Below are 22,605 nucleotides of genomic sequence, written 5' to 3'. Positions count from 1 at the left end.
AGGATAACAGCAGGACAGGACAATAGCAGGAACAGGACAACAGCAAGAACAGGACAACAGCATGAACAGAACTACAGCAAGAACAGTACAATAGCCTGAACGGGACAACAGCAGGAACAGGAGAACAGCAGGACTATGACTACAGGACTACAGTAGGTATAGGACCACAGGAGGAACAGGACTACAGAACAATGACAGCACTGCAGAAATAGAGCAGGAACAGGATGATACTAGGACAGGAATAGAACAGGACTACAGCAGGAACAGGATTACAGGACTACAGCAGGAACAGGATTACAGGACTACAGCAGGAACAGATTTACAGAACTACAGCAGGAACAGGATTACAGGACTACAGCAGGAACAGGATTACAGGACTACAGCAGGTACAGGATTACAGGACTACAGCAGGAACAGCATTACAGGACTATGACAGGAACAGGATTACAGGACTACAGCAGGAACAGGATTACAGGACTACGACAGGAACAGAATTACAGGACTACAACAGGAACAGGATTACAGGACTACAGCAGGAACAGGATTACAGGACTATGACAGGAACAGGATTACAGGACTACGGCAGGAACAGGATTACAGGACTACAGCAGGAACAGGATTACAGGACTATGAAAGGAACAGGATTACAGGACTATGACAGGAACAGGATTACAGGACTACAGCAGGAACAGGATTACAGGACTATGACAGGAACAGGATTACAGGACTACAGCAGGAACAGGATTACAGGACTACGACAGGAACAGGGTTACAGGACTACGACAGGAACAGCATTACAAGACTATGACAGGAACAGGATTACAGGACTACGACAGGAACAGGATTACAGGACTGCAGCCAGAACAGGACTACACGACTACAACAGGAACAGGGTTACAGGACTGCAGCCGGAACAGGACTACACGACTACGACAGGAACAGGATTACAGGACTGCAGCCGGAACAGGACTACACGACTACGACAGGAACAGGGTTACAGGACTACAGCAGGAACAGGACTACAGGACTACGACAGGAACAGCATTACAGGACTACAGCAGGAACAGGACTACAGGACTACGACAGGAACAGGATTACAGGACTACAGCAGGTACAGGGCTATGACAGGAACAGGACTACAGGACTATGACAGGAACAGGGTTACAGGACTACAGCAGGAACAGCATTACAGGACTATGACAGGAACAGGATTACAGGACTACAGCAGGAACAGGACTATGACAGGAACAGGACTACAGGACTACGACAGGAACAGGATTACAGGACTACAGCAGGAACAGGATAACAGGACTATGACAGGAACAGGGTTACAGGACTACAGCAGGAACAGGACTACAGGACTATGACAGGAACAGGATTACAGGACTACAACAGGAACAGGATTACAGGACTACGACAGGAACAGGATTACAGGACTACAGCAGGAACAGGATTACAGGACTACAGCAGGAACAGGATTACAGGACTACAGCAGGAACACAACTACAGCAGGACTACACTCTTAAAAATAAAGATGCCAAAAAATGTTATTTATGTAATGCCACAGAAGAACCTGTGGATGGTTCTTTAAAGAACTGTTCTTGTAAATGAGCCGCGAGAGTGTCACCTTTCACAAAACGACACAGACGCTTGTCTGCCTGCCATTCTCTCCGGCTCCCTCCTCAGTGCATGCCGGGAAATGCGTTTGCCGAAGGTATTTACGGACACTCCACATTATGCCTAATTTAATTCGGGAGGCTTTCATGGTGCCAGGGCTGCGGAGGAAAAGGACAATCTGTCACTTCCAGTATTCTCCGCTCCAGACCTGCCCTCCAAATTCAATCAGTGCTTTCAGAAGCCTCTCTCATTCAAACGCTAGCCATTTTAACACCAGTACACACGCAAACAAACAGGCACACAAGCACTGCAGCAAGGCTGGCCTTGACAGGCTCACTGAAAATAGAATTCAGTCAGGCCGTGTCAGCCTCTGATAAATGTTCTTAGTGGCATAAATAGGGCGGCGCACTATTGTCACTTATTAAAACCCTGCAAGGTGACAAGCACAGCCCTGAAAGACTCCTAGCTTGCAGTTTGTCAGCACTCACAATAGGCCCTAATTTGCAATAAAGAGGAAGACAGTTTTAAAACTAGGAGTTACAGCAGGATAAAGAAGGTGAGGAAAGGCAGCAGATCGTGAAAAAGGTTTGAGCGTATCTGTTCATCTAACTGCAGCCACCACCAGCGAGACAGGGGGGCAACCTCCACTGCTGTGGCCTCACCTTCCTACGACCTTTCATCACTGTGTCCCTATTTATTTGCAATTACCAACTAGGGGTATAAAAGTGAGTACTGTTAATGCTTTGTCTCGTGATGTACACTGTTAGAAATGGTACAAACACTGTAAATGTTCCCTCAAAGGTACAACAGTGGTTTTAAGGTCTGATTGTGAACCTTAAATAAGTTTTTCCAGGTGAAAAGTTCGTATTTGTACCTTTTCATATCCGAATGTTTTAAACAGAACAGTAAAATAAAAGCCTGGAGACGAGACGGGGTGTGTGGAGTCAGTACAGCTTAGAACATATCATTTCAGTGGATTATGGTTCAGTTATGTTCCCTGACTAAAGGTACTGAGATGGACCCTGAGGGTCCCACCCCAGTGACAGTTTATTCCCTTTATTTCTGACAGTATAGTATACTTTAAATAGCATAAAAGGTGAAGCCACAAACATGAATAGTTTAATGTTTTTCAGAATCCATGCATAATTTAATATTTGGGATGTAAGCAAAGTCATCCAGAGTGATCAGATGTGAAACTGAGTCAGATTTGTTCAGTTGTATCAGTTTTGATAGCTTGTCAGGGCAAAATAGTCCCCACAGAAAACTAAGCAGAAAATGTTAAGCCAACTTCTAAGAACTTAGGAAGTGTGAAACGGACACACTGAACACTCAAACATCTGATATTATATTACATTACATACATATTATATTACATTATATTACACTGGTGGTTCTGGATAGTAAATAAAATGTCTATATTTGTGTTGTAGTCATGGCGACCCCTGGTTCCTATCAACACCACTGTAAAGACATCTGAACCATTTCACACCAAACCACTCTGAATCTCTCTGTTTACATCTCACACACTGAGTTATGCAGAAAAAAAAATATGGCCTCTTGATTGTTTTTAATGTACTTTATTTTTCAGCCAAATTTGATTTGTATTATTTTGTATTAAAGCATTTTGTTTAAAATGTGCTATATAAATTGTTAAGCCTATTATTATTATTATCATTATTATTAGTAGTAGTACTAGTAGTACTTATTGCTTACATCTTGCGTACCAGTTTTCATATATAAGTGTTTAGCTCTACTGTACTTCTCTCCTTTAATGGCACTTTATTATGCTAATTCATGTTATTATTTAGCTTTTAATTACCATAATTCAATTTTAATGTCATGTTTTTCTCTTTCTCTGTTCTCTATTGTCTTTATCATGTTTTAATCATGTAATTTCTGTTCTTTTTTACTTATTTGTTACACTGACTGTCATTTGTAAAGCCCTTTGAATGACAGCAGTGCATGAATGTTGCTGTATAAAGAAACTTGCCTTGCAAAATTATTATTATTACATCACTGTTGCTCGACAAACATTGTTATATAAATTTCCCCCTTACCAATCCACTACCTCTCTCTCTGTCTGTCTTTATATCCAACACTCTTAAAAATGATGGTTCTCCAAGGGTTCTTTAGTAAAGAAAATGGTTCTGCATAGACCCAAGAACACTCAAAGAACCCTCTGCAAGGTCAAAGGGTTCTTTGCATCAGGAAAGTGTTCTTCAGATTGATAGAGAATGTGTTGTAGACGGTTCTATGTAGAAGCTTTTAGAAAAGGGGTCTATGTAGCACCTTCTATTGTTACAAGCTTGACATTGTAGAACCATCTGTAGCACCTTCTTCATCAGTCTGAAGAACCCTTTCACCATGCAAAGAACCCTTTAATCATGCAAAGAGTTCTTTGCGCGTGCACCAAAAAGGGTTCCCCAAAGCCGTACTACATAGAAACCTTTTTGCTGTGTGTACACAACCTTTCTCTCTCTAGCAATTTCTCTTCCTCTCTCGCCCGCATGCCATCCATTCCGTCTTCTCAGCACTGCTGTAAGTGCAGTACTGACAGGTGTATCTCGCTGGTTCCTGCCGTTTTTGAGAGCTTTTTCCTTTTGTAACCTCAGAGCTATCAGAAATGTACAAATACACTTAGCACCTACGTGGTGGAGCTCTGCACTGCGCAGCCATTATGCATAATGAATGCACTGTTAAGGGGTAATTATAAACGTAATTAAAGGCCATTAATTCACAGCCTGCTCTCTTCCTCCGTTTCCCCTTTCGGCTCTTTGAGCACGTGCCGTGCCGGTTCCACCGCGGGCGTCCAGAGCAGCCCTCGCGGCTGTGTTATCGAGTGCTAATAGGGAAAATAGTGTGTGGTCAGCACTGGCTTATCGTGTTTGACCATCGCGGTAAACCGAGCTGCCCTTCACAGAGGCGCTTTCTCTCATCCTCGCAGGATTAATGTCAGCCAGCCAATAAACACTGGGCAGCGAGGTCAGGGAGAAGACCTCAAGAAATCAACATAATGCAGATAGCGCACAGGCTAGTAGTAGCAGTGAACTGGATTTCAGACAACTGGATTCTGGATTTTCTATATTTTTTACATAACTCACTAAAAATTTCATGGTGTTAATGGAAAAATATTTGACTGTAATGTTTCTTGTATGGACCACCGAGTAGACTGATGAAGGAGGAACCCGGTTCTGTTTAAACTAAGGAGCTGAATACAGATTTTCTTAGCTGCACTCTTAGAAAAGATGGTTCTTGAAGGGTTCTTTATGAAAGGCAATGGTTGTATACTTAAATAGTTCTTTGCATGGTGGAGAAGGTGTTATATATGGTTCTATATAGCACCAAACAGGGTACTTCTAATGACACTGTAACTCTTAAAAGGATTCTCTATAGCACCAAAAACTTGTATTGTTACAAACTTGACACTGCAACAATAGCAGAACACTTTTTAGTGCTGCATGTCTTAAAAAAGATGATTCTTCAAGGGTTCTGTATAGCACCAAAAACGGTTCTGCTATTGTTTTGATGTCAAGCTTATAACAATACAACAACTCTTTGTGGTGCTATATATAATCCTTTTCAAAAAAGTGTTTACGTAGAACCATCTACAGCATATTCTCCATCAACCTGAAGAACCCTTTCATGATGCAACAAGCCCTTTAATCATGCAAAGGGTTCTTTGAATGCTCATGGTTCTATATAGAACCATTTCTTTACTAAAGAACCCTTAATGAAGCATCTGTTTTGAGAGTGTATCAGAGCCCTTTTTGGTGCTAGATACAACCATTTTTAAAAAGGTGCAATATGGAAGCATATGCAACATGAATCTGAAGAACTATTTCACCATGAGCAGAACCATTTAAACATGAAATGGTTCTATATAGACCTCATGGTTTTAAACAGAACCTTTCCCTTTACTAAAGAACCCTTGAAGAACCATCTTTTAAAGAGTGTAGAACTAGACTGATCAGTGAGCTAACAGGCTAAACAACACCATCATTAATATTGCATATATTTACATATATTAAAGTATTTACAACATGATTCACTATAAGACTGCAACATTAAAGATTAAAAAATGTGTTATTTTAAAGTCCTACATGCTTTAAATGTCTGTGTTTCAGTCAGATCTGCATTAAGTAGCATCAAACTCAAACACCTCCTTTCTTCCTGTACAGTGCAGCATGTAAATGATGGATTTCTGGCCCAAATTAATGGTTGGCACTCATGACCAAGCAGCAGCAAACAGAGATTCCGATTCAACCCCAGTGTGGGAAAAGTGATGTTAGCTTTGTGCTAAATAAGACTGTAAATCACATAGAGGCACTAATGAAAACTGTAAATGATCTCTTTTTATTCTCTGACCAAGGAAATGTATCTTCGCTAGTCCTCCTTGATCTGACATTTGATATGATAGACCACTCTATATTACTAGACAGACCTTGTAGGACTAACAGGAACAGCTCTTTCCTGGCTTAGGTATTACCTGACTGATCGTTTGGTTGATGCAAACAGTGAATCATCTGTTCTTGCAAAAGTAAAGTATGGTGTTCCACAAGGCTCTGTTTTAGGACCTCTATTATTCACATTATATTTGCTACCACTGGGAACCATTATTAGTAAATACAGCACGGCTACGCATTAAACGCTACTATTAAACACTACTACGCATTAAACACTACTATGACCATGCTTGGTGACCAGTGAAAAGATCAGCATAAACCAGCACAAGCCTGCCTGAAACCAGGTAGACCAGATATCGTCTTTGCTCAGACATCTTCTCTCCTTCAAAAAATGCTTTATACCATCACTCCACCACCATCAGCCAGCAGAGCTGACGCATGTCATGGGCCACGGTCTTCTTACATGATATTTTTCTAGAAGCTAGCATTAAAGAACAGAACCTGGGATTCTTTACATGAGGAGACGTTCCCCCAGTCCTCCAGCCAGCCCACCACAACCACCAATTCATGTTTTTTTTTGTTTTTTTTTGCTGGAAGGACTGGAATTTTGCAAGGTCAGCAATTGTCACGTCTCGTTTTTGTCAAAATATGACAAGTCATGTGTCCTCTTGTGGGTCTTTTGGTGGCAACATCTTACTGAACTGTCAACTGACTTAATCTGTTTTAGCTGATCTGCACAGCTTGTGTCAGTCTCCTTTCACCTCTTTAAGCAGCGGGTCATTGCTGGACGCACATGGGACATGGAACCAGTGCTGAGGTACTGTAAGTCACATCCTGCTAAATGCTGCAGTTTTTTTTTTTAGCTAGTATAGTTATTTCACTTTAAACAGAATCAGAAAATCAAGGAAGAGAATATATGATACACATATACTATGATATGTGATGGGAATAGACTTAACACAGATTAGAGACCAGACTCGAATACTACAACACTAGAAAAAACTGAAGCTGAATAGAGGTGTCAACAACGGGACAATGATCCTAAACACAACTTAAAATCCACCACGACCTACTTCAAGAAATGCAAGCTGAAGCTTTTGGAGCAGCCCTCACTGACTTTAACACCTTTGATAAATGAGTGAGCAGGCCTTAAACATGCTGTTAAGCGTGGTGCTCTGCAAAGAAGAGTGGGTGAAAATCCCTAAAACAGGAATAGAAAGACTCCTAGCTGGTTTCAAACTGTGCTATCTGTCGAAGGGGTTACTACTGACTTAGTAGGGTGTCCAGACTTTTACACATGCTACAATTTATATGTGTTTTCTATGTTTCAATTTAATCAAATGGAACTGTGCATTAATAATTGCAGAAAACATCAAATGGTTGTGGGGTTGTATTTACTTATTTTCACATCAAAAATCAACAAATTATAGATCATACAATATAATAGATTATAGGTCAACAAATCATAAAGGGATTAAGAGAAAAAAAACTATCATATGGAGATTAAAGGAAAGCATACAGAGATTAAGGGTAAGACTTAAAACACAGAGATTAAGGGAAACTGCTAGCATACAGAAATGAAGGGAAATGGCTAGTCTACAGATTAGTTATCATGTAAACTGCTATAGCTAACTTAAGAGAACTTTAGGGAAAGGAACAAGAGAAACAGGCAAATATCAGGGCTGGAACTTGATGGCACTTTCATACTGATCTGAGGTCAGTTCTGTGCTGCATTGTGGGTAGCATTCGGCTACCTGGAGCTGGTTCTAGGTCTGTGTAAAAGGGCAGTTCCTACCCAGGGTGTTAACAAGCAGGGCAACCTTTATGAATTTTTCAGCTTTGAGGGGGCAGCGTGGGGCGCTGGGATCTCTCGGGTAATTAATTGATTTCCTTTGTTTTCTTGGTAAATGTCACTCTGCAGGCCACTAATGAGAGGAATGAAAGAATATTGAAAGCATATTGAAATGTCAAAATTAGCAGAGTTTTCTTTCACATGCTGTGATTTCACATCCTATCAGTTCGCCAAATAAAATAGACATTTAATCTTTGGCTTAACAGTGCTGTCCACTTCTACAGATGAACTGAATTATGTTTTACTATAATTAAGGAAATAAAGGTTTTTCTTTTCAATGAGCACATACACTTAATGGCCAAAATTATGTGGACACATGACCATTGCACATATATGAGCTTGTTGGACGCCCCGTTACAAAACCATGCACATTAATATGGAGTTGCCCCCCTTTTCAGCTCTTCTGGGAAGCTTTCCACAGGATTTTGGAGAGTGTCTGTGGGAGTTTGTGCCCATTCAGTCAGAAGAGCGTTTGTGAGGTCAGACAATGATGTTGGTCAAGAGGGTCTGGCTCACAATCAACGTTCCAATTCATCCCAAAGGTGTTCAGTGGGGTTGAGGTCAGGGCTCTGTGCAAGTCACTGGAGTTTCTCCACACCAAACTGTCAAACCATGTCTTTATGGAGCTGCTTTGTGCACAGGGGCTCAGTCATGCTGGAACAGGAAAGGCTCTTCCCCAAACTGCTGACACAAAGCTGGAAGCAGATAATTGTGTAAAATGTCTTTGCGCTGCAGCATCATCCTTCACTGGGACTGAGGGGTCCCAACCCTGAAAAACAGCCCAGCCCATCATCCCTCCTCCACCAAACTCTGCTGTTTATCCCTCCTCCACCAAACTGTACTGTTTATCCCTCCTCCACCAAACTTTACTGTTTATCCCTCCTCCACCACACTCTACTGTTTATCCCTCCTCCACCAAACTTTACTGTTTATCCCTCCTCCACCAAACTCTACTGTTTATCCCTCCTCCAACAAACTGTACTGTTTATCCCTCCTCCACCAAACTTTACTGTTTATCCCTCCTCCACCGAACTTTACTGTGTATCCCTCCTCCACCAAACTTTAATGTTTATCCCTCCTCCACCAAACTCTACTGTTTATCCCTCCTCCACCGAACTTTACTGTGTATCCCTCCTCCACCAAACTTTAATGTTTATCCCTCCTCCACCACACCCTACTGTTTATCCGTCCTCCACCAAACTTTAATGTTTATCCCTCCTCCACCAAACTCTACTGTTTATCCGTCCTCCACCAAACTCTACTGTTTATCCCTCCTCCACCAAACTTTACTGTTTATCCCTCCTCCACCAAACTCTACTGTTTATCCCTCCTCCACCAAACTTTACTGTTTATCCCTCCTCCACCAAACTTTACTGTTTATCCCTCCTCCACCAAACTCTACTGTTTATCCCTCCTCCACCAAACTGTACTGTTTATCCCTCCTCCACCAAACTTTACTGTTTATCCCTCCTCCACCAAACTCTACTGTTTATCCCTCCTCCACCAAACTGTACTGTTTATCCCTCCTCCACCAAACTTTACTGTTTATCCCTCCTCCACCACACTCTACTGTTTATTACTCCTCCACCAAACTTTAATGTTTATCCCTCCTCTGCCAAACTTTACTGTTTATCCTTCCTCCACCACACTCTACTGTTTATCCCTCCTCCACCAAACTTTACTGTTGGCATTATTGATTCATCTCTCCAGAGAACACGTTTCCACTACTGTACAGTCCAGTGCTTCACACCACTCCAGACAACACTTGGCATTGCACATAGTGATCTTATGCTTGTGTGCAGCTGCTCAGTCATGGAAACCCACTTCATGAAGCTCCCGACACACAGTTCTTGTGCTGATGTTGCTTTCAGAGGCAGTTTGGAACTCTGTAGTGAGTGATGTAACAGAAGATAAGAGATTATTACATGCTATGCATTTTAGCACTTGGTGATCCGAGCTGTTGTTTCTTCCATATCACAATAATAGCACTTACAGTTGTCTGGGGCAGATCCAGGAGGACTGAAATTTCCTAAACTGAATTGTGGCAAAGGTTATGTTTTATGCCAGTGCCATGTTTAGTGACTGAGCTCTTCAACATGAACCATTCTTCTGCCAGTGTTTGTCTATGGAGATTGCATGGTTATACATCTATTAACAGTGGGTGTGGCTGAAACACCTGGAAATAAGTAAGTGTGTCCACATACCTTTGGCCATATAGTGTATGATCCCCATCATAATGTTCAGTTTCTCATAATAGGCTTTAAAAAGAAAGCTGGACAGCAAAAGGATACCACAACAGACCGGGCTAGTTAGCTAGCTAACTTTAGTGGTGTGTGAATTACGCAAATATGTCATGTTTCTAAGCAGACTTCATAAATACGACTTTTTAAGGGGCACATAGGAGCATTTGACGAGATTGAAAAGGCAGCAAAGATGAGTTCGGCACTCACTGTAGGAGCAGCCGTAGACTTCCACTCTCAGTCCGATCCAGCCCTCAGCACTCCAGTCCAGGGGCAGGAAACGCAGGTAGCGCGTTCTGATGGAGTGGGACAGTTTATGGTGGACGACTCCATCTGCGTTTGTGTTCCCTGGGAAGGTCTGTAGATCAAATAGAACAACAGATATAATCATTTTTGGTATGTAAACATGCTAGCGCTCTAGCTAACTAGGGGTTGGGCCCCCCGATAATGTGTTCGAAATTTTATTATTATTTTACATTTTTCATATTCAGTCACAAGCAAACATTGATATTTGACATTGTTCATCAAACATTTATATTACAAATGTCTGAAGTTGTCACTCGTTTATTCTGGAACTTTATTTTCAAAACCTGAATTCTAGCCAGCTAGAAACTCCAGCATAGACCAGCAAATGTTGTGTTGTGGACTGGTTTAACCAGAATAAGCTAGAAAAGCTATTGGAACAATATTTTGTGGATGGATGAAATCAAAACACATCTTTTTGGTTTAAATGAGAATGCATTATGTTTGGAGAAAGGAAAACACTGCATTCCAGCATAAACACCTTATCCCATCTGTGAAACATGGTGGTGGTAGTTTCATGGTTTGGGCCTGTTTCACTGCATCTGGGCCAGGGCGGCTTTCCATCATTGATGGAACAATGAACTTTGAATTATACCAGCAAATTCTAAAGGAAAATCAACAGCTATCGGAAAACGTTTAGTTGCAGTTATGGCTGCATAAGGTGGTCACACCAAATACTGAAAGCTATGGTTCACAGATCTGTAATATTGGACCATTTTCCTCAATTAATAAATGACCAGGTCTGATATTTTTGTCTCATTTGTTTAATTTGGTTCTCTTTGTCTACTTTTCGGACTTCTATGAAAATCTGATGAAGTTTAAGGTCAGATTTGTGCAGAAATATAGAAAAATCTAAAGAGTTTACAAACTTTCAAGCGCCGCTGTAAACCAGCACCAGACCAGCTCTAGACCAGCATGGAATTCATACTGGACTGTGCTATTTTTTTTCTAGTTTACAATAACAATTAATGGTAATAGTAACATTATGCTGTTACATTACTTAATATAATCTATCATGACAGCTAATGACAGCATGTGAATTATGACAGCAGCCTGTTACTTGTAATAAACATGCCACCTTATTATGGCTCTTTCTTTTTCAACATCTGTCATTGCTGGGAGGCGAATAAGATGGAGTGATACTTAAAGAGGAATTCCACAACTTTTTCTAAATTTCTTTATAATTCAGTGTGAGATGTAAACAAGGTGATTCAGAGTGGTTTGGAGTGAAATGGTTCAGATGTCTTTACAGTGGTGGTGATAGGAACCAGGAGTCACCATGACTACAACACAAATATAGACATTTTATTTATTATCCAGAACCACCAGTGAACCTACACGAGTCTTCTGAGTTTATATGGAATGTTGATGATGGAAAATAGTGGAAAATCTGAAATTATACATTTTCTTTGGGGACTATTTTGCCTCACAACGCCCTGCATATTATGTATCCCTCCACCATGAATGGAGTTCAAGGCCGAAATCTTCTCATAACTATCCTAAAACAGTGTCTCAGTCATCAGGCAGTGAATTCATAACCATTTCATATAATATCTTTCTGTGAGGGAGCTTTTAGAAGTGGACGTCTGGTTCCTATCACCACCACTGTGAACGATGGTGGATTTCAGATATTAGCACTCATAAAATGTCTCTCAGCCAGTCTACGTGTGCAAAGTCAGAGCTAAATGTGGCGCAGTGATTGATGTCACGGCTTCACGCTGTTATATTGCTGAACAAAATCTATCTTGACAGCCAATGTCAGCATATGACATCTAGCATGACCTGTTTATGGCATGCTTATGTCAATGTTACACAACAGGGCTCAAGTAAATTGTTAGCGAACATTTTTTTTAGATGCAAATGTCTCATTGTAAACAGAATTTTGAAAATAGCTTTAGTATGACAGACAATTTTAGACATTTTGACACAGCTGATGGGTACACAACTTGGTTTAAAACTGTATCCACATTTAGATCAATGCTTGCTTCTAAACCTCAGCCTAAAACAACAGTTTCTTCCTGTGAAAGCAGAGAATTCTTGCTTTCACTGAGCCAGAAAACTGAGCTGTTTTTGCTATGTGAAGGAAAAACCCCTGTTTCCAATGGAAATCACTTCATTAGCTCTCTTCATAATCTAGTCACTACCCTGTCCAGTCCTAGGGGACACTAGGCAGTCCACATTCTGCCTCAATCCCAGCCTCCACCACTAATAAACCAGATATTCATTGTTCTCGCTTGGTTCAGGTGTGTTGGGAGCAGAAACGTGGACTTCTAGGTGTCCCTGAGGGGTGGACTGGGACTCGTGAGTCTATTAGCCTGACTGACAGAAACAGTCTATCTTTAGTGTTCTCAACAGCTTATCTAAATATAGAGCTTATCTAGGTGCTGCTGTACACAGACTCCAGCCCCCGTGCTAACATTTACCCACTTTAAAATTCAACCGGGGAAGCTAAGAGGAAGCTTCGAGCGCCATTGGTTTCTTTAATCTTTGCCCAAAGCCAGTGACGCTAACAAGGTAAGCTAGCGAAGGAGTCCACCATCAACATAGCTGGAGGACAGCCTGCAAGCGCCGCAGCATTCGGCAGGGTTGGAAAGACTGGAGGGCCCTCTTTGCACCTCAGAAAACGATACGTCGCTTTTTAGTCCCAGTCCAATTAGAAGCTCAAAACCTTCAAAGACATTTCCATAAAGCGCATGCTGCCGGAGCAATTAGCACGTCTTTCCCTCCAGCAGACACGCAGATGAAAGTGTAGAACATCAGTGAGATAACAGTGATCTGCGACCCCATGAGGAGCTGGCAGGTGAAGCTCATCATCCACCAGTCTTTTGCTCTCCTTTTCTCTCACTGGAGATGCTATTAGATTATAGACACCTGAAAAAATGGTCCAACTGCATACCTCCATTTACTCCACCCAGGAACACCTAGTGGATGAAGACTGGAAGGTTTTTCACAAGAGGTCACCTTTTTCTTCACCAAATTGTGCAATCTGCCCAAAAGCAGCAGTTGTTTTGGCCACTTGCAGTTGGCCAAAGTTAAGAGAGTTAGCTGCTGTCTTGCTAACATTAGTGCAATAAGTTTGCTAGATAGGTTATTAAGAGTGGAGTGTAGTTGGAATCAGTGTTATTTAGTTCCTTAAGTGTAACTCACTCACTCACATTTAGCAGGTTGACGATTTTCCACAAGAGGGCGCTATTTTCTCGTCAAAGCCACAAGTGAAAATTATAAAGCTGCAAGCTGTGTTTATCTTCGTACTCAGCAGGAAAGCAGCAATTCTTTTAACCATAAACAGTTTCACTATCTTGCCGTTAGCTAGCATTAATCTAATGCTTCCCTGCTAAAAAGACTAACTAGCAAGAAAGAAGTGTAGTTGGAAACAACTTAATGTAGTCAGCAGGAAAACAGCAGTTCTTTTGACCATAAATCTTGCAGTTGGCAGCAAAGTTAAGACGGTTGTTTGTTGTATTTCTAATATTAATCTAACGTGTTTTCAAGCTAGATATACTAACTAGGTAGAAAGCGATGTAGTTGGAAACAACCTTGTTGCATTTTTTAATGTAACTCACTCACTCATGTTTAGCAGGTTAAAGAATTTCCACAGGAGTGCACTATTTTCCCATCAAATTGTACTGGATGTAAAAGAATTGATTAGTTTCATTTGTTTTGGCCATCTTTATGTTGGCCAAAGTTAAGATAGTTAGCTGTTGTCTTGCTAACATTAAGAATGCAGCTTAGCTGGAATTAGTGTCGTTAAATTCCTTAAGTGTAACTCACTCACTCACATTTAGCAGGTTGAAGGTTTTCCACCAGAGGGAGCTGTCAAATTTCCCATCAAATAGCTCTAGTTATAAAATGCATTCAAAGGTGAAAATCATAAAGCTGTGGGGTGATTTTTTTTTTCTGGGGGCTGTCAAAAAGATTTGATTGCAGTGAAAAATGAAAATGCTTAGTCTTATGGGTGGATAGTGATTTTGGTTTGAACACAGGAAGTAAGAGGAGAGAACAAGTGTCACAACATTGGTATATTAGCTTACGTCCATGTGACGGTGAAGTTTTACGAAGAAATGTCTTCTTAAGAACGTTTGGTGAATGAGGCCTAATATTAGTATTTGAAATATGCGAAAGTGAGGAGCTTTTATATAATAACATAAAGGCTCCAAACCAATTTAAGATTTCTCTTAGAACTGCACGTCCAAGCCAAGAACCATTTAAGCTTTATTTTTAAGACAGTACTGAAATTCTGAAATGACCATAGACACATTGGGCCTCATTCACCAACCATTCTTAAGAAGAAATTCCTTCTTTAAACCCACTTACGCAGTTTTCCCGAAGATTCCGACATTCACCAATGTTTTTTAATTTGGGATTTGTTCTTAACACACTCAAGAGCACAAAGGTGAGAACAGTTCTGCGCTTTAAGAACACATCATGAATCCGATCCCTTTCTTAGGACCTTTCAAAGAACACATTTAAGAACAGACTTAGGAAAATATTGGAGATTGAGGCTCAATGTTTTTCAAAGCAGTTCAGTCTGTGCTTGAAATATTTTGTGCATTGGAAATGCAAAGATATGCTAAATGTTGGTTCAGGTAGAACCGTAGATGACAACAGCCTTCTCTCTCTCTCTCTCTCTCTCTCTCTCTCTCTCTCTCTCTCTCTCTCTCTGCTGTGCGGCAGAGCGGAGAGATGATGGCACTGTGAAATGGCTCGTATTGATTGAGGAGAAGCGGGCGAGACCCGTTTGTTTGCCTCTGTACGTGGAGGCGATGCAACCTCTGGCTCCGGTGACACAGGGCCACTCCAGATCGATCCCAGAGTTGTCAAAATAAACCAGGAGAAAAGAAAAAAATTCCCTGCAAAGTAATTCAAGTTCAGCCAAGGAGGTGGGCGAGTGAATGAGTTTTCACCTCCTGGGAGAATGTGGAAGACACACACACACACACACACAGAAGCTGACCAGCTCCAGGGTCAAGGCTGACTGGACATACATTCAACCAGATAACCGAATATCAGCTCGCAAACTTGAAAACTCAACTGCTGGACATTTGTATACTGACCACATACAGCACAGATTCAATCAGGCTTACCAACAGTGGTCAGTTATACACTCTCACAAAATATGGTTCTTCAAGGGTTCTTTAGTAAAATAAATGGTTCTTTTTAGAACCATGAGTTTCGATATAGAACCAATATATGCTGAAATGATTCTTTGTATGGTGCAAATGGTTCTTCAGATTGATGGAGCATGTGTTATATATGGAATGGTTCCATATAGCACCAAATAGGGTTCCTCTATTGTTACTAGCTTGGCATTGTAACAAAAGCAGAACCCTTGGAGAACCATAATTTTAAAGAATGTACTATTACATTAGAGTTAGAGTTCAGATAAGCCCAGTCAGACAGGAACCGTAGCAATTTCAAGGCTGGGGTGAAAAAAGAAATTGAAATGAATTGATAAATTGGGACAAGATTATCAATAAACACCTAAATTATCTAAAACCATGAGTAGTTTACAGTAACATAACGTATCTAGAACCGTGTTTTGTGCCAGAGGTGGTAACAAAGCCAGACATCTCCCTAACCAATAAATTTACAGATCAAAAATATCTACAGTCCTGGGCAAAAGTTTGAACACCCCGAGTAAAATTCCATGTTGTGTTGATTTTCTAAGTGAACAGAGATCATATTTCAGCACATAGTAATGGCAAGATACTGTTTATTAGCTGAATTTAACATATTGGAAAAATAAAAAGTAATGGCACATATGCTTTATTGTTTTCCAATCTGTAAAACACAATGAATAGAAAATAAGTAAAAAATAAGCTCTAAAATTTGCAGACTTTACTTACTTTGAACTAAAAAATCAACACGTTATGTAATCCGAACAGGCGCATTCAAAATTTTGCATTTTCCTACTTATTTCAGAATCAAATTTGTATTTTCTGTTGCGTTGTTATAAATCAGGAGTCACCTGTGGCCAAAAAACAAAACAATAAAATAAGAAGTGATTAAAATCTCACATTTTGAAACCCAATTTGAAAACTTCCTGAGGTTTTCGCTCAGACAGGCTCAGAGAACAGAACTGTTAGCAGATACAAAGCGAACCTGGTCTGAAATCAGTCTCACTGTACTGAAAGTGGTGATGTGAGAGACTCACCCCAGTGCTGTCTTCCTGCCTGTACTGTTTCCAGGCTCTTCCTGTGTCGCTGTACAGCAGCGCGTAGCTGCACACCCAATCAGAGCTCCCGAAACGACCCTGCGTGGCCACGGCAGTGACCTCTACCCTCTCCCGCAGGTCAACCTGTAACCAGCGCAGACGATCCGTACGCTCCGGCGTCCAGCCTCCACCTCCTAATGCACACACAGACATACAGGGCTGGTTTATACAGTGTTACAACGTGTGGTCTTACATAGGCCTTATATATGAGTATGAATGTGCCATAATAATGTCCCATATGAATTAGAATTTCTAAGCCTAACACTAATTAAAACACCATGTGCTCACGCTGAATATATTCTTTTTAATTAACCCCTTAAAATTACAGGCTTATTAACTTATTAACAACAAGCAACTAAAGGCCTTGTGTTACTGCGATTGTATCACGGGGAAGGGTGTTGTTAGGCACGACGTGGAGTAAAACCCCATTCCCTGTGATTACATCACTGTAAGCATGGCGTCAAGTGGCTTATTGGTTTTATTAAACATTGGCCAACATAAAATGTGATAAAATAAACATTTTTTAGAAAATAATGAAAGTTATTATTAACAATATTTGACATATATAAATATTCAGCCAAGAAATGTAGTTCCTTTAAAGTATGGTGTTGATGCCAAGCAACCATGGACCTCTGCATGAAGAGAAGAATGTTCGGTTGCCAATCGCTGCACACTGCAGTCATTACATGAACTTTTTGGCGAATAACAGTGAAACATTTGATAACACAGCCCAGTTTAATTGCAAAAACCTTCGCTTTATAAGTACTTTTAGTCACCAAATTACCACCGAGAGTCTTATTTAGCACCAATCCAGCGGCCCCTCTTCTCACACTGGGGCAGAATCTCAAACGGCTCCCTGCTCCCTACATAGTGCACTACGTAGGAGTTTAAATACTGGATCCTGCAGCCCAACAGAGCAAAACACAGCTAAGAAACAGTCATTTGGGACTCAGACTCATCCACACTCGGTACATGATGCACTGTTTGACTGTAGAGGCTAGAATTTCTAAACTTTCATAGCTAGAACACTATTTAGGGAGTACAGAGCTGTTTGGGATTCAGTCTGGGTTTGACGTGACTTCTGACAGAAACACGGACATTTAAAGCGTGTAAAACATTCAAGTGACATTTTTAGACTTTCATACTGTCGTTTTACAGTGAATCATACTGTAAGTACTTTAATTCAAGCCTGTGATATGAATAACGGGGCTGTTTAGCATGTTTGTAATCTTTTAGCCTGTTAGCTAGCTGATCAGCCTGGTTCTAGTTAAGAACATAAGTTGTCAGCCCCTCAGTTTAAACAAAAAATGGGTTTTTACCTTATCATTATACTCGGTGCTCCATATGAGCAGCATGAGAGTCAAAGACTATTCATTAACAGCACAAGGGTTTTTCATGCTGTAGCGCAGTGATACAGAGTTCAGCGGTTGTGAGGCGTCATAGGTGCACTTATATTTTGGGTTTTACACCAGCTTCGAACACGGCTCAGCCAATAAGATATTAGGACTGGAACTATTCGTTTTATAATACATATTATTCAGTCACGACAGGGACTTCAATGCGAACTGGCTGCGCTATTCTTAGGTTATAGATGTGTGGGCCCGCCAGTGGGCCCTGGCTGATTTAAGGGTTGAAAAGTATTGAGGACCTGATATCACATTTCAGCTTGAACATCTCAAAAAAGACTTCATAAGAATTCCGTGACGCTCCTTCATTAGCAAAACATAAACTTTTAATTAAACTTGAAAAGAAAACCTTTCAGCATCCAACCCCGGCACTCTGAGGCACGTCTGCCAGCCTCGACTTTAAAGCACTGCCTGTTCCAGCTAAAGTTCATCCAGGAAAGCAAACAACTTCGGCACTATCTGCTCCACTTACTGCGCATCCGGTGGGAAAACAGACAGCGATGCCGATGCCACTATGAGCACAAAGACAATAACTCTAGCTAATCAGGAAACACCAGAGGCAGAGCCAGGACTGTGTCTGAGGTCACCAACAGCAAGGTATGGAATACAGGGGGTTCTGGTGGGTTGGGGACCCCCTAACTAACCTCTTGGACCCCCTGAATGCCTCAAAATCAGAATTCTGGGGGCTCCCTGAAAATAAACTTATGATGTTATGCTGTCTGTCAGTCGCTGAACTACAACTGCATTTTAGGGCCACTGTTAAAAAAATTAAAAATAGTAGACTTCAAGAATAAAGTCATAATATGTTGAGAATAAAGTTGTAGAATTAATATTACATTAAAGTGGCATTAATACCAGGAATAGCGACAATATTGTGGCCAAAGGCTTTTCAAAGTGAAGGCAGCCCCTCCTCGTGTTAAATGAGGGTCGGTCAGTTGGTGGAGTTCTACTTTCATATCGATTCACCCATAAAGAAACACTCAGTCTCCCTGTCTCTCCTGCACATCAGCACCAGCCTGTTATTAGGATAAGAACCGGCTGAAACGGCTGAGCAGGAAACTGTGTTTATCTAGAATAAAGAGCCAGACGGACTCAGAGGAAACTGTCTGTCTGTGTTGTTGAAGGAGAATCTCAGGCAGGGTCGTCTACATGGCTATCAGGGCTCCATCTCCCCCCATTCAAAGAGGGCATGAAGTTTCACAGACAGTGAGAATGATGATCAAAATGATCGATCCTGAAGGAGCGGAACTCCGGCGAGGGTCCTACGCGCTATGGCAGCCCCCCTACGATTAGCCCACTTTATCCTCAAAACATCACGACTTTATTCTTGTTACTTTATGACTTTATTCTCAAAATATTACGACTTTATTCTAAAAGTATGACTTTATCATCGAAATATGACTTTTTTCTCTAAATGTTATGATTTTATTCTAAAAAATACGACTTCATTCTCAAAACATTATGATATTATTTTTATTATATAATTTTTTAATGGTAACAAACTTTAGAGAACCATTAAAGATCCATTTTCTTTACTAAAGAACCCTTAAAGAACCATCTTTTTAAAGAGTGTAGTAGTTAAGGAGTTTCTATAGATCTGAGTTTTTAAGATGGTTCTTCGAGGGTTCTTTAGTGAAGACAAGGGTTCTATGTAGGACTATGATCACTCAAAGAACAATTTGCGTGCTTAAATGTTTCTTTGCGTGGTAAAATTGTTTGATTGATTGAGGAAATGTTGTAGATGGTTCTATATTGCACTTTTGTAACAAGGGTTCTATATAGCACCAAAAGTAGACAATATTGTAAACAATAGCAGAACCCTTTTTTTGGTGCTACATAGAGCCATATACAACATATTCCCCCTTCATCTGAAGAACCATTTCACCCTGCAAAGAGCCATTTAAGGATGCAAATGGTGTTCATGGTTCTGTATAGAACCAGTCATTTCTAAAGAACCCTTGAAGAACCACTTTTTTTCTGTATTTTTGTCTAGAATTATCTAGAACTTTGGTGGAAATGCATTTCAGGCTACAGCGATTCTTCATTGTGACTATAAACACTGTGCCGGGAAGCCTCGATTGACCAGTCCAGCAGAGATGATCTAAATTTGGCTATTGTTTTTAAAAATCAGAGCCAAATGAAGCCTAACCATGAGAAAACCACTGAACTCCCAGGATGCTCTGGTCTGAAACTTCAAAAATCAGACATCCAAGGCATCAGACATGTGAAGGACTCATTTTAATGATGTCACAACCTCAAGTTTGAGCAAATATGCCACTAAGAGCCTCAGCGTCCGTCAGGTTCAGTGAGCAGGTGAGGCTCAGGGAAAGGAAAATCTAAAGCACCTTCTGAAGGTGAATTATTGAGGAAGCTCCGGACCCCGAGGCGTGTCTGTGTGTGTCTGTGTGTCTGTGTGTGTCTGTGTGTGTGTGTCTGTGTGTGTGTGTGTGTGTGTGTGATGTGCTGACTCACCGTCCCGTCTGTTCAGCTTGGCGTAGTAGGGCGACTGGCTGTCTGAGGAGACGGAGGAGCTGCGGAAGGCTGTGGGCGGCAGACCCGAGACCAGGGCCCATTACACTGATCTGGACAACAAGAGGAAACATAACGTTAGCACAACAGACCACACTGACCACCTAAACAATGGGACGACCTGATCGTTCAGAACAATACAAACCAGCATGTTTTTATTACAATAACTTACAACACATTCGTCATCAATCTGAGGAAATATTGCACAATGTAAGAAACATTTAAGCAGAACCATTAACTTTAGTAAAGAACCGTTGAAGAACCATCTTTTGCAACGGTTCTTCAGATTGATGGAGAAGGTGTTGTATATGATTCTGTATATTCTGCTGTCGTAAGCTTGACAATGTGACAATAGAAGAACCCTTTTTGGTGCTATTTGGAGCCATTTTCAAAAAGGTTCCATATAGAACCATATACAACACGTTCTCCATCAATCCAAAGAGCCGATTCACCATGCAAAGAACCACTTAAGCATGAAATGGCTTTGTATAGATCTCTTGAAATATTCCCATTGCTCAAGAACCCTCGAAGAACAATCTTTTGCATGGTGAAATGGTTCCTCAGACTGATGGTGAATGTGTTGTATGTGGTTCTATATGGAACATTTTGGAAATCGGTTCTAAATAGAACCAAAAAAGGTTGTTCTATTGTCACGATGTCAAGCTTATGACAGTAGAATATACAGAATCATACACAACACATTCTCCATCATTCTGAAGGGTCCTGGAGGAACATGATCTATATGGTTACTTGGAGACGAAACTGAACCTACAGCACTTAATAATAATAACACACAACAGAGAGGCCATGAGGTAGTTATAATTATCTAGATTGTTATCTTGAGATAATGAGTTAATTATCTTATGATCTTAAAATAAAAATTGTTATCTTGAAAAGACTATTAAGTTATCTTGTTATCTCGAGATAAAAAGTTATCTTGAGACAGCGAGTTAATTATCTTGTGATCTCAAGATAACAAAGGTGTTATCTTGAAATAACTAATAGTTGTCATGTTATCTCGAGATAACAACTTTGTTATCTTGAGATCACAACTTAATTATTTTATGATCTCAAAGTTTATTATCTTGAGGTAGCGAGTTAATTGTTACCTTGGAAAAAAATAGTTATCTTGTGATCTCGAGATAACAAAAGTTGTAATCTTCAGAAGACAAGTTAATTATCTTGTGATCTCAAGATAACAAAGTTGTTATCTTGCGGTAATAAGTTCATTATCTTGTGATCTCAAGTCAACAAAGTTGTAATCTTGAGAGAATTAGTTAATGATGTTGTGATCTTGAGATAACAAAAGTTGTAATCAGATGACAAGTTAATTATCTTGTGATCTCAAGATAACAAAATTGCTATCTTGAGAGAATGAGTTCATTGTTTGTGATCTCGAGACAACAAAAGTTGTAATCTTCAGATGACAAGTTAATTATCTTGTGATCTCAAGATAACAAATTTGGACACACGATCACACTATATCTAAACCTTAATGATATCATGATTATAGACTAAAGCTTTATAACTACAGCTGCTGTTATAATCACCAGTCCAATCAGCTGCTTTGCGTATTTACGGTCTCCTCCTGCTGACACTAAAGAGGGCGGAGCTCTACAGCTTCACTGAATGTGTTTGGTTACTTCAGAAAATGATCAACCAGCTTCTAAGACTGAACTTTGGAGGTGTGTCTGCAGAGGAACTGAAAGAGAGTCTCCTGAGAAGAGTGGAGGCTGGACTGAAGGTGAAGGGTGGTCTGAACAGAGGGGCTGAACACTCTGTATTTGTTAGTTGTTGAGGCTTCTGTTCTGTTTTAATAACCTTTATTTCTTTTTTCTGAAGTTGGGTCTCAGCGTTAGTGAAGTTGGTAGAATAACTCGTATGTATAGGCTAAGTTTTTCTGGCCTGTCAGAAATTTATCAGGAGCCCAGAGACGTCTGAGTGACCGGCTCATTAACGCTGCTAATCGGGGATAAAAGTTCATGCTAATAGGTCACACTTACTCACACTCAGTCGGCTGTGTTGTGACAATTTATTACAG

General features: G+C 40.6%; 1 protein-coding gene across 1 annotated transcript in view; it reads right to left on the bottom strand.

Moving 5' to 3' along the window:
• The window catches only part of cntnap5b (contactin associated protein family member 5b), a 97,385-nt gene extending 76,642 nt beyond the window's left edge, over positions 1–20,743 (bottom strand). The window contains 5 exon segments of the mRNA XM_036562045.1: positions 10,323–10,470; positions 16,570–16,763; positions 20,508–20,600; positions 20,603–20,617; positions 20,737–20,743. Coding sequence (XP_036417938.1) covers positions 10,323–10,470; positions 16,570–16,763; positions 20,508–20,600; positions 20,603–20,617; positions 20,737–20,743 — 457 coding nt within the window.
• Positions 20,744–22,605: the final 1,862 nt, after the last annotated feature.

This window comes from Colossoma macropomum, unplaced genomic scaffold (genome assembly GCF_904425465.1).
Source record: "Colossoma macropomum unplaced genomic scaffold, Colossoma_macropomum, whole genome shotgun sequence".
Lineage (NCBI taxonomy): Eukaryota > Metazoa > Chordata > Actinopteri > Characiformes > Serrasalmidae > Colossoma > Colossoma macropomum.
Note: the sequence above shows the minus strand (reverse complement) of the source record. Positions and strands in the feature narration are given on the sequence as shown.